At 39.2% G+C, this 12130-nt stretch overlaps 2 protein-coding genes across 2 annotated transcripts in view; both read left to right on the top strand.

The window, feature by feature from the left end:
- The window catches only part of CDKL3 (cyclin dependent kinase like 3), a 113531-nt gene that overhangs the window by 81733 nt on the left and 19668 nt on the right, over nucleotides 1-12130 (top strand). The window lies entirely within an intron of this gene.
- On the top strand, nucleotides 5522-6533 carry LOC112815008 (neo-calmodulin-like). The gene is given in 2 exon segments (XM_073878540.1): nucleotides 5522-5824; nucleotides 5827-6533. Coding segments are annotated over 2 exon segments (423 nt in total). The 5' UTR covers nucleotides 5522-5614; the 3' UTR covers nucleotides 6040-6533.

Genomic DNA, 12130 nt, shown 5'->3' with positions numbered 1-12130 from the left:
GGAGAAGGTCAGAGGGAGAAGCAGGCTCCCCGCTGAGCCGGGAGCCCGATGCGGGACTCGATCCCGGGACTCCGGGATCATGACCTGAGCCGAAGGCAGTCACTTAACCAACTGAGCCACCCAGGCGCCCCTCATTGTGGTTTTGATTTGCATTTCCCTGATGATGAGTAATGTTGAGCATCTTTTCATGTGTCTGTTGGCCATCTGTGTATCTTCTTTGGAAAAATGTCTTTTCAGGTCCTCTGCCCATTTTTTAATTGGATTGTTTGCTGTTTTGATGTTGAGTTGTGCAACATTTCAGATATTAACCCCTTATCAGATATATCTTTGCAAATATCTTCTTCCTTTTGATAGGTTGCCATTTTGCTTTGTTGATGGTTTCCTTCACTGTGGGAAAGCTTTTTATTTTGATGTAGTCCCAATGGTTTATTTTTGCTTTTGTTTTCCTTGTCTCAGTAGACATAACTAGAAAAATGTTGCTACAGCTGATATCAGAAAAATTATTGCCTGAATTCTCTTCTAGGATTTTTATGGTTTCAGGACTCACTTTTAGGTCTTTAATCCATTTTGAGTTTTTGTGTATGCTAGGTCATAGAGTAGATGTATGTTAAACTTTCTAGAAAAACTGTTAAAGAGTTTTCCAAAGCAGTGATTGAGGATTTAAGTTGTTACATATTCTCACCGATGTCAGGTTTGTCATCTCTTTTATTTTAACCATTTTAGGGGGTATGTAGTTGTATTTCATTGGGGTTTTAATTTGCATTTCTCTGATGAGTAATGAGTTTTCATTCGCTTTTTTGGCTGCCCATTCAAGACTTCTATTCATTTTTAATGGGTTGTTTGTCTTTTTTATTATTGACTTATAGGGCTTTAAAATCTATTCTGAATACAGATAGATATTTGTTGATAGATAGAGAATATTTTTTCCAGTACATAAATCTATAGCTTGCCTACTCATTTTTCTTTTTTTTAAAGAAGAGGATTTTATTTATTTATTTGAGAGAGAGAGAGAGCACAAGAGAGCATGAGCAGGGGGAGGGGGATAGGGAAGGGCAGGACTCTGGGATCATGACCTGAAAGGCAGACCCTTAACAAACCGAGCCACCCAGGTGGCCCATCTATTCATCTTTTTAATGGTATCTTTTGATGAGTAGGTATATTTAATTTTGATGAAGTCCAACTTATCAATGTTTTATTTTATGGCTAGTGTTTTCTATGAGCTAAAAATTTTTGCCTGCCCCAAAGTTGCAGAGATATTCTCTTATGTATTTTTACAGAAGTTTATAGTAGTAGTGTTTGATTGATTTAGATCTAATCTCAAATTAATTTTTGCATAGGGAGTGTAATAGAGGTTGAGTCTCATTCTTTCCCCAAACAGATATCCTATTATTCTATCACCATCACGAAAAATACTTTTCCTTTCACCATTTAATTGATTTGAAACCAGGGTGTGTGTGTGTGTTGGAGGCGGGACCCAAAATTGAATACAAATAGTAATAAATGAATAACATAACCACACTGGAGAGGGTAGAGAAGAAAAGAACTAACCTAAATAACTTTAGAAAAGTATTTTGTCTATATACTGTACAGCTAAAAAGAACAGTACACAAATGTCATACTCTAGTTAGTAAATTCATGTATCACAGGAGCGTATGTTAACAATTCTGAAATGTTTATGAATTTTAAGGGGTTTTTTATGTATTTTTAGGGTTGAGTAAAGTATACTGTGGAATGAACTCATGGTGTTTTATAAGATAGAGATGTATATATGTGTTTATGTATATACTTTTATATTTTTCTTAGTTTTTTCTGCTGACACAGCTCTAGCAATGAGTGCACCTAGGGCCTAGATCTTGATTTCTAAATATTACTCTGCAGTAAAAGAAGACCGAGCTCCTTGGAGAAATGGCTGATTCCAGGGCTGGGGTAGGGGACATAAATGATGAGCCTGGAACCTTTTGTTGTGCCAGAAAGAAAAAGTCCTTTAAAAACATTTTGAAAGGACACAGATACCAGCTAGAAGGAACTTTTCATGGTCAACAGTGACACAATGGGGGCAACAAAACAACCATAGCAAAAGAATGTAACATATAAATAAAGATGAGTATGAGTCCATATACATATAAGTTAATAATTAAAAAGATAAGTAAGTAGGGGGAGAAGACACAGCTCTTTCTTATAGCAGAATTCCATTTAATAAATGGAAAAGAAATCATGGAAAGAAAATCAACATTTGCCATCACACTAATAATTATTGCAGACTGGAATCATTCATAGATGCTAAAACTCAATGGGATATTTGCATAGTGTCAAAGTGTCTCCCACAAAATACTTATTAATTACAAAGGGAGAAGAGTAATTTTACAGAGGAGAAACGTGTTAGAAAACACCTTAGTAAATTGGTCAAAGTGAACATTCTCATTTATGGGACAAATTGACCTAATTTACCACCTTACAGGATGCAATAAAAACAACATTGTTTCCCTGATATTTCTACCAAAAATACATGACCTGAATCTAAACATGAGGAAATATCAGAAAAATAAAATTTGGGGCACTATACAAAACAATTGGTCTGTAATATTCAAAAGAGTCAAGGTCTTGAAAGTCAAGGAAAGACTGAAGAACTACTCCATACTGAAGGAGAAATATCTGAAAGCCAAATAAAACACGTGATTCCCCAACTGGAGTGCTTTGCTATGAAACACATACTGGGACACTTGGAAGAACCTGAATGAGGTGTGTGGATTCGATGATAGGAATGTATTAATGTTAATTTCCTGCTTTTGATTATTGTATTGGGGTTAAGTAAGACAATACCACTGTTCATAGGAACTACATATAAATTCTAAGTTATTTGGGGCATCATACCAGCAATTTAGTCTCAAATGGTTCAGGAAAAATATTCTTTGTACTATTTTTGTGACTTTGTTTACAAGTTTGAAATTATTTCAAAAGAAAACAATGTTCACATCAGCATTATTTGCATTAGCCCCAAACTGGAAACCATACAAAGGTTCATCAACAATGAACAATGGATAAATGAATTCTAGTATATTCATATGGTAAAATATTATATAAAGCAACAAAATGAGCAAACTATAGCCACATGCAACAACTTAGATAGATCTCATAAATATAATATCAAGCAAAATGAAGCCAAATATAAAAAGAATGCATACTACATTATTCTGTTTTCATAAAGTTCAAAAACAGGTAAAATTGATCTGTAGTGACAAAGGTCATGATGGTGGTTACCTCCCAGAAAGCAGGAGACCATGATTAGGAGAGGCATGAGAGGCTTCAGGTGTACTAGTAGTGTTCTGTTTTTTGACCTGCATTGGGGTCACACATGTTCTGCTCACTTAGTGATAATTTGCTGAACTCTTATGATTTGTGCATTTTTGTATCATGGTTTTTATAAAAGTTAAAGAAGACTTGTGATATTAAGAAGGAAATATGTCACTTTGAATATTTCTATCAGAAGAGAATAGCTGATGGGATGCCTGGGTGGCTCAGGCAGTTAGGCATCTGCCTCCGGCTTAGGTCATGATCCCAGGGTCCTGGGATTGAGTCCTGCATCAGGCTCCTTGCTCCGCGGGGAGCCTGCTTCTCCCGCTGCTGCCACTCCCCCTGCTTGTGCTCTCTCTCTGACAAATAAATAAATAAAATCCTTAAAAAAATAAATAAAATAAATAAAAAATAAAAACAAACCCTCCTTAAAAAAAAGAGAGAATAGCTGAAAATTAATGAACTAAACACCAACTGAAGAAATTTTTAAAAGAACAGAACAAAACCAAAATAAAAGGGATGAAATAATAACTTAAGAATGGAAATTAATGAAATGAAAATGGAGATATAATAGAGAATATAATATAATAGAGAACAAAGCCACAAGTTGATTTTTTAATAAGACTAGTAAAATTGATAAGCCTGTCGTGAAATGGATCAAGAAAAATGAGGAAGAGGCAGGTAAGGTAAGAAATGTGAAGGTGGCCATAAGTACTGATGTAGTTGAGATAAAAGCAAAATAAAACAAAAGCATTGCCAGCAACTTCCGGCAAATGAATTTGAAAATTTAAATGAACTAGAAGAATTTCTACAAAATATTAGTTAAGACTGACTCAAAATAGAAAACTTGAATGATCCTATAACCAATCAAAAAGAATCAAGGGGCACCTGGGTGGCTCAGTTGGTTAAGCTCTGCCTTCGGCTCAGGACCTGGTCTGAGGGTCCTGGGATCAAGCTCCCCGTGGGGCTCCCTGCTCAGTGGGGAGCCCGCTTCTCCCTCTCCCCCTGCTCTCCACCCCTCCAACCCCGCTTGTGCTCCCTCTCTCAGTAGATGAATGTGCTCTTGTGCTCTTGTGCTCTCTTCTCTCAGATAGATGAATAAAATCTTTGGGGAAAAGAATCAATTGTTAAAGTACCAGGTTTAAAAAATATGTTCTTTCAAGGGTACCTGGCTGGCTCAGGCAGCAGAGCGTGCTACTCTTTGTGTAGGGATTGTGAATTCAAGCCCCACAGTGCGCACAGAGCTTACTTGAAAATTAACAAAACCAAAAAACAATAACGGATGTTCTTTCAAACATTTAAGGATGAGATAATTCCCAAGTTGTACAGCCCCTCCAGAGAACAGAAAAGGGGGAACATACCCCAACTCATCATATGAGGCTAGAATGTAATCTCCACCAGGATAGACATTTTTCTCTTTTGTTCATGATATGTCCAAGTGCCTAGAATAGTGCCTTGGGTATGGTGGGCATTCAAAAAAATTTTTGTTCAATGAATGAACGTATAGAATAGTCTTGAAACTAAATCCAGTTAAGGTCAATAAAACAAGGACAATAACAGCCTATTGTCATTTATGTATGGCTGCAAAACTCCTAAACACAATGTTAGCAAGCAAAACCCAGAATATATAAAAGTGATACTTGTATAACAACGAAGTTGGGTTTATCCCAGAATACAGGGGTGATTAGGAAATCTATTAGTGTAGTCTACCACTCTAACAGATTAAAGAGGGGAGAAACATATTTATTTTAGACAAGGCAAGGCAGGTCACAATTGGGAAATTACATAATTTATATTATTATACCTAACATATATAGCAAATTCCTTTAAAAATCAATACAAGAGGGGCGCCTGGTGGCTCAGTTGTTAAGCGTCTGCCTTCGGCTCAGGTCATAATGCCAGCGTCCTGGGATCGAGCCCCGCATCAGGCTCCCTGCTCAGCGGGAAGCCTGATTCTCCCTCTCCCACTCTCCCTGCTTGTGCTCTCTCTCTCTCTCTCTCTCTCTCTCTCTTGCTGTGTCTCTCTGTGTCAAATAAATAAATAAATAATCTTAAAAAAAAATCAATACAAGAAAGACAACACACCTACCCCCCAATGAGCAAAGGACAGAATCAGATATTTCACAAAAGCGGGAAGACGAATGGGCACTAACATGACAGCCTCGGCTTCATCAATAAGCAGGGAAGTGAAAAATAAAACCTCAGAGCAGCAGCCATGGAGGCACCCCGCCCTCACAGCCCCTGCGTTGGTGCAGCCACCCTCACTCCCTCTGGTCTTCTTCCCTTCGCTCACACCAGGGCTGATCAGCTGACCGAAGAACAGATGGCAGAATTCAAGGAGGCTTTCTCCCCATTTGAAAAAGATGGCAATGGCACCATCACAACAAAGGAACTTGGAACTGTCATGAGGTCACTGAGTCAGAACCCAACAGAAGCTGAATCGCAGGATATGATCAACGAGGTGGATGCCAATGGTAATGGCACCATTGACTTCCCAGAATTTTTGACTATGATGGCTAGAAAAATGAAAGATATATAGACAGTGAAGAAGAAATTCGCAAGGCATTCAGAGTCTTTGACAAGGATGGCAACAGTTACATCAGTGCGGCAGAGCTATGTCATGTCATGACCAACTTAGGAGAAAAACTAACAGATAAAGAAGTAGATGAAATGATCAGAGAAGCAGATATTGATGGAGATGGGCAAGTCAACTATGAAGAATTTGTACAGATAATGACTGCCAAATGAAGGCCTACTTTCAACTCCTTTCCCCCCTTCTAGAAGAATCAGATTGAATCTTTTACTTCACCTCTTGCAAAAAAAAAAAAAAGTTAATTGATTCATTCTGTTTCTATATAGCAAAACTGAATGTCAAAAGTAGCTTTTGTGCACACACACAAAATCTGCATGTATTGGTTGGTGGTCCTGCCCCCTAAAGATCAAGCTACACATCAGTTTTACGAATAAATACTTGTACTACCTTAATGATAAGGAAGCACCTGGTGGACTCCTTGCAGTTCCATTTGCTCATGATTAATACATTGTTTGGGCTGGCCAGTTTTTCATGCAAGCAGCTTGACAATTGAGCACAGTCAGGCATTTGTATTAAAAACAAAAAATGAAAAAAACAAATTTAAAACTTCTTCAAATGGGTTCTAGTTCAACTTGTTAGTATAAATTGTCATAGCTGGTTTACTGAAAACAAAACATTTAAAATTGGTTTACCTCAGGATGCTGTGCAGAAAAATGAGGAAGGAGAAACTGTCTAGACGTAGCTCCACAAAGCAGGATGGCCCTCTCGTACTTCCGGGCACCCCCACCCATGGTGACCATGACATTCATCCTGGTGGCATGCCATGTGTGTTGGTTTAGCGTTGTCCGTGTTGTCCTAGAGTGAAATGGGTGTCAGGCTGTCACCATTCGCAAAGATTTTTTAAAAAAAGAAACTTTCACCAAGGAAGCATCTTTGGACCCTCTGTTTTTAAAACCTCCTGAACCATGACTTAGAGCCAGCAGAGTAGGCCGTGGATGTGGACTTCAGCACACCCATCAACATTGCTGATCAAGAAATTACAATTTACATCCATTCCAAGTTGTCAATGCTAGTCATTTTTTTTCCAATAAAAAAGACCATTAACTGAAAAAGAAAAAGAAAACCTCAGATTCCAGTTCTCACTCTTACTCAATAGGCAAAAGTAATTGTCAATACCAAGTGTTGGTGAGGATACAGAGCATCGGGATCTCTCATACATTGCTGGTGGGAGTGTACGTTGGGACAAGCACTGTGGGAAATCTGGCATTATCTAATAAAGTTGTAGATGGATTTACCCTATGCCCGAATGTTCCTCTCCTTGGTGTCTACTGTAGAGAAAGTCTTGCACATGGACTTCAAGAGATAAGTATAAGGATGTGTCAAGGAGTGTTGTTTGTTATAGCAAAAACTGGAAACAATCCAAAAGTCCATCATCAATAGAACTGGATAAATAAATAGTAACTTAATACAATATAGTGAAAAGGAAAAACTACAACACATGCATCAACATCAATGAATCTCATAATATCTCTCATCAAAAAAAACAAGTTAGGGGGTGCCTGGGTGGCTCAGTCAGTTAAGCATCTGTCTTTGGCTCAGGTCATGATCTCAGGGTCCCGGGATCGAGCCTGGAGTTGGGCTCCCTGCTCAGCTGGGAGCCTGCTTCTCCCTCTCCATCTGTGTGCCCCCCCCCAGATTCCCTGCTTATGTTTCTCTCTCTGTCTCAAATACATAAATCTTTTTTTAAAAAAGCAAGTCAAGGTATGATTCCACATGTACAAGTTAAAAACATGCAAAACTGTATCTTATACACAATATATGATTAGATTGCAAAGAAAGGCCAGGAAAAATAAACAAAATTCAGGATAGCAGCTCTGTCGGCTGGGATGTGAATGGAGAGAGCGAGTACCAAGGAACTTCAGTGGTACTAGTGCTGTCTGATCTTGAATCATGGTTCAAGGGAGTTTGTTTTATTATCATTATTCAAGTATGCTAATTATATTTTTGTCAGTTTGATTTTTTTCATAATAAAAAATATTTTAACAGAAAAAGAAGCCATTCTTACAAGCTGAGGGTTGGGGTGGTGATGGGTATTGTTTTTAGAAATCAATACAAGAGGGCGCCTGGGTGGCTCAGTTGGTTAAGCGACTGCCTTCGGCTCAGGTCATGATCCCAGGGTCCTGGGATCGAGTCCCACATCGGGCTCCCTGCTCAGTGGGGAGCCTGCTTCTCCCTCTGACCCTCTCCCCTCTCATGCTGTTTCTCTCTCTCTCAAATAAATAAATAAAATCTTAAAAAAAAAAAAGAAATCAATATAAGAAGTGCAGGACCCTTCCAGATCATCCCCACAGGGGATTATCCACTTTCTGTTTCATTTTTTAATTTTAATTTTTGTGTGTCCTTTTATTGTGGAATATTTCATAAGTACAAGAGTGAATAGAGAATAATATAATAATCACATATGTGTTCATGACCTTATGTAAAACTTCACAAAAATAGTTGAAGCCCCCAGTGTAACCCTCCCCAATTACATTCCCCTTCCTGCACTCCAATAACCATGGTTCTGAAATTTGTATCTGTCATTCCATACTTGTCTTCCTAATTTTATGCATGTGCCCTTAAGAGTTTGTATTGTATTGTTTCTATTGTATTGCTTGACATGTTTGGCATTTTATATAAACGGCATCATTCAGGACATATCCTCCTGCAACACCTTTTCCCCCAACCTTTTTTTTTAATGTTGATCCATGTTGATATGGCAGGATTCTTTTTTTTTTAAGTTTAATTATTCAAGTAATCTCTATACTCAGTGTGGGTCTCAAACTCACAATCCCGAGATCATGAGTCACACACTCTATCGACTGAGCCAAGCAGGTATCTCTGGCAGGATTCCTTGTATCCAGTCTTAATTTATGTTTATAATGCTCCAAAATTAAAAAAAAAAACACTTTTTGTTATGGGAAATTTGAAATATATGCAAGATTAGGCAGAGTATCATAATGGTCCCCTATGTACTCATCACCCAGATTTAACAGTTATAAACATGTGGTCAGTTTGGTTTCATCAATTTCCCTACTCATTTCCTCCCCTCTTATATGATTTTGGAGCAAATCCAAGACATCATATAATTCTCCCCTAAGCATTTCAATATGTATCAAAGCTAAGACCTCTTCTTACAAGGACACAACTATAGGTCTTTATAACAGTTATTAACAACTTTGTTAATATCATCAACTATTCAGTGTTCAAATTTCCATATTTCTCATATTTTCACATTGTTTGAGTCAGGACTCTGTTTTAATTTTTTTCTGAATTGCTGATGGGTTGCTCTGCACAAGGCATTCAGTGAAGTTCTGTTGAACATGTGCTGGGCTGAAGACCTCACTGAGTGGCGGGCATCTGCTCACTCCACTGATGGGCCGAGAATCTGAACTTCTTCAGGTGGCTTGTGAAAACTGGCAGGCATTTCCACAGATACTGGGTTTGTTCATCACTGGTAATCATTTAACTCTGTGATAAATGTTCCTTTCGGTCAATTTGTAGACCTTGTGTAAAGAATGCCTGTGGCATATCTTTATTCGTAACAGCCTGTTAGATGGTTGTGCAGGTACTCAATATTTACCATCAGGAAAGGTAGAAATATAATACTTCTTTGTTTACTAATAATACCGCTAAGCAAATGATGATGTTGTCATCTTACCATTCTGGTTCTTTCCTGAAACTAAAGAAGGGTGTGGGATGAGACAAGAGCGAGGTGATGACCGAATGAGGTAATGTACGTGGAAGTAGGTTGCAACCCATTAGGTGCTGTACAAAGGTGGTTTTAATACAACCAGCAGCCCTCATCTCTCACATGCTTTACTTCTGTAGTCACTGTACTTAAGCTTTTCCTTAATCCACCTATCCAACATTCAGACTCTCATCCATCAGTTGGACTAATGCAGTCTGGCATCCTCTGCCAGGTCCATCACGTAGTCTTGAAAGTGGTGCTCTCATTGTTGGCACAGTGGTGCTCATGTGACAGTTTGAATATTTTGGGCATAAAAATAGAAATTATTGGGAGCGGAAACATGAGGCTACTGAGGCTTGTGATTAGAAGCATCATTTTCCTGAATGTAATACCATTAAGACAAAGATGAGCTCCTTAGGGGTACAAAAGCATGAATCTTTGGTCCATCTGGACTCTTAGTCACATGCCAGATGACATATTCAGTTGTGAAGAAAAGAAAAAGAAGGAAGAATATCTACAAACGCTGCAAATATATTGTTTAATACTATACTATAATTAAAATGCAAAATATAGGGCGCCTGGGTGGCTCAGTGGGTTAAGCGTCTGCCTTCGGCTCAGGTCATGACCCCAGGGTTCTGGGCTCAAATCCCACATCAGGCTCCTTGCTCAGCAGGGATTCCGGTTCTCCCTCTCCCTCTGCCCCTGCTTGTGTCCCCTCTCTCGCTGTGTCTCTCTCTGTCAAATAAATAAATGAAATCTTAAAAAGAAAGAAAGAAAAAGAAAGAAAGAAAGAAAGGGAAAGAAAGAAAAAGAAAATGCAAACTGTAATTAGGGATTACATAATGTTTTTAGCTTTCTAGGAATGAAAAGTCCTTAAAACATTTAACCCATTGTTTGACCATACCTTTGCATTTGCGTCTGTTTTCAGAAACACAAAACTGCCCATAGTTGAGGAATGCTTCCTCTCTCACAGTTACCCACAGAGCTAGAATTATGGAGATGGACTGAGGAGAAAACCAGCCTACCCCTGCCACAAGGTTGTACTTCTCAGCCAGCCTGCCATGGAGGGCTGCAGGAGAATGGGAGTGGTGAGCTCTGTCCAGAAGAATAAGCCACTCCTCTTTCTTTAGCAGCCCAGAGCAATTATTTCATGAGGAGCCATCTTGACGACGTATGCCCAGTCATATGGTCAAGCTATGCTGTTCAGCTGCATTGTTTCCTGTTGTAATAGGTGTTGTAGGTGTCATCTGGTATTTGGGTGAGGCAGGAACCTGAGCAGTCTCACTTGAAGTCTTGTTGACATTGGGAACTTCGTACTGACTTAAAACATTATTTAGTACAAGGCAGAGGACTCGTTCAGCAGTTAGGACTGCTGGTTTTCTGCAGCTGAAACGCAGTTGTAGTCACTGGCCTCATGGTCTTGACTATCTCTAGGCAGGGTTAGATGATGCAGCACAGTTGTGCAGCCTTCACCATCTCTTCTGCCCTTGAATTACAAATATACCAAGAATGCACATCACAACTGCATCACCAGGAAAAGCAGGCTAGAAGTGCTTCTAGCTCTGTGCCATGTTTTAGGTCTAACACGTTGTGTGTTTATTTTGGCAAAAGCTTTGGGAGCAGAGGAAGCCATTGTCTGATTTTATCATTTCAATCTCAAAACATCACTGATAATAGTTTTCCCTTGGCAGTTCCCTAAACTCAGCAATGTTCAATCGTATTTTACTGCATTTGCTCTCCAGAGGTAAATTCTGTTTGTTTTTTTTTAAGATTTTATTTATTTATTTGAGAGAGAGAGAGAGAGAGGGAGCAACAAGCAGGGGGAAGGACAGAGGAAGAGGGAGAAGCAGGCTCCCCACTGAGTAGGGAACCCGACGCGGGGCTTGATCCCAGGACTCTGGTATTATGACCTGAGCTGAAGACAGATGCCCAACCAACTGAGCTATCCAGGTGCCCCATAAATTCTGTTTAGTAGTAGGGGAATGGTCCCTCTACTAAAATCTAGCTCAGTCTTTGAGATTCTTCTGTAAAAGAGGACCTTAGGGAAATAACATCATAATAATGGTAATGAACCACAACTTTATTGAACAAACATTGGTGAGTTGTATTTGAGTTGCCAATGTGTGTTTGCTAACTAGATTCTAAGCACTACTTGCATGGCAAAGAGCCAAATGTTCTTCTTTTTTTTTTTTTAAGATTTTATTTAGTTGAGAGAGAGAGAGCATGAGAGTGGGGAGGGGCAGATGGAGAAGCAGGCTCCCCACTGAGCAGGGAGCCTGATGCGGGGCTCGATCCCAGGACCCTGGAATCATGACCTGAGCCGAAGGCAGACGCCTAACCGACTGAGCCACCCGGGTGCCCCCAAATGTTCTTCATCTTTTATTCCCCGTGACACTTAGTACATGGCAGGGATTCAACAAAATAGAACAGAAAAGATGTGTATCAGAATAATAATAATAGAACAAGGCAGAAAGTAGTGCTGAAGGGGTGCCTGGGTGGCTCAGTCGTTAAGCGTAATTTGAAACCCACCCCCCCCCTTTTGTTACATGACTCTACTTTCTCTTCTAACCCTTGTG

Source organism: Callorhinus ursinus, unplaced genomic scaffold (assembly GCF_003265705.2).
Source record: "Callorhinus ursinus isolate GAN/ISIS: 27379988/994484 unplaced genomic scaffold, GSC_fseal_2.0 scaffold30, whole genome shotgun sequence".
NCBI lineage: Eukaryota > Metazoa > Chordata > Mammalia > Carnivora > Otariidae > Callorhinus > Callorhinus ursinus.
The sequence above is the reverse complement of the archived record's forward strand: the minus strand, read 5'-3'. Positions and strand labels throughout refer to the sequence as shown.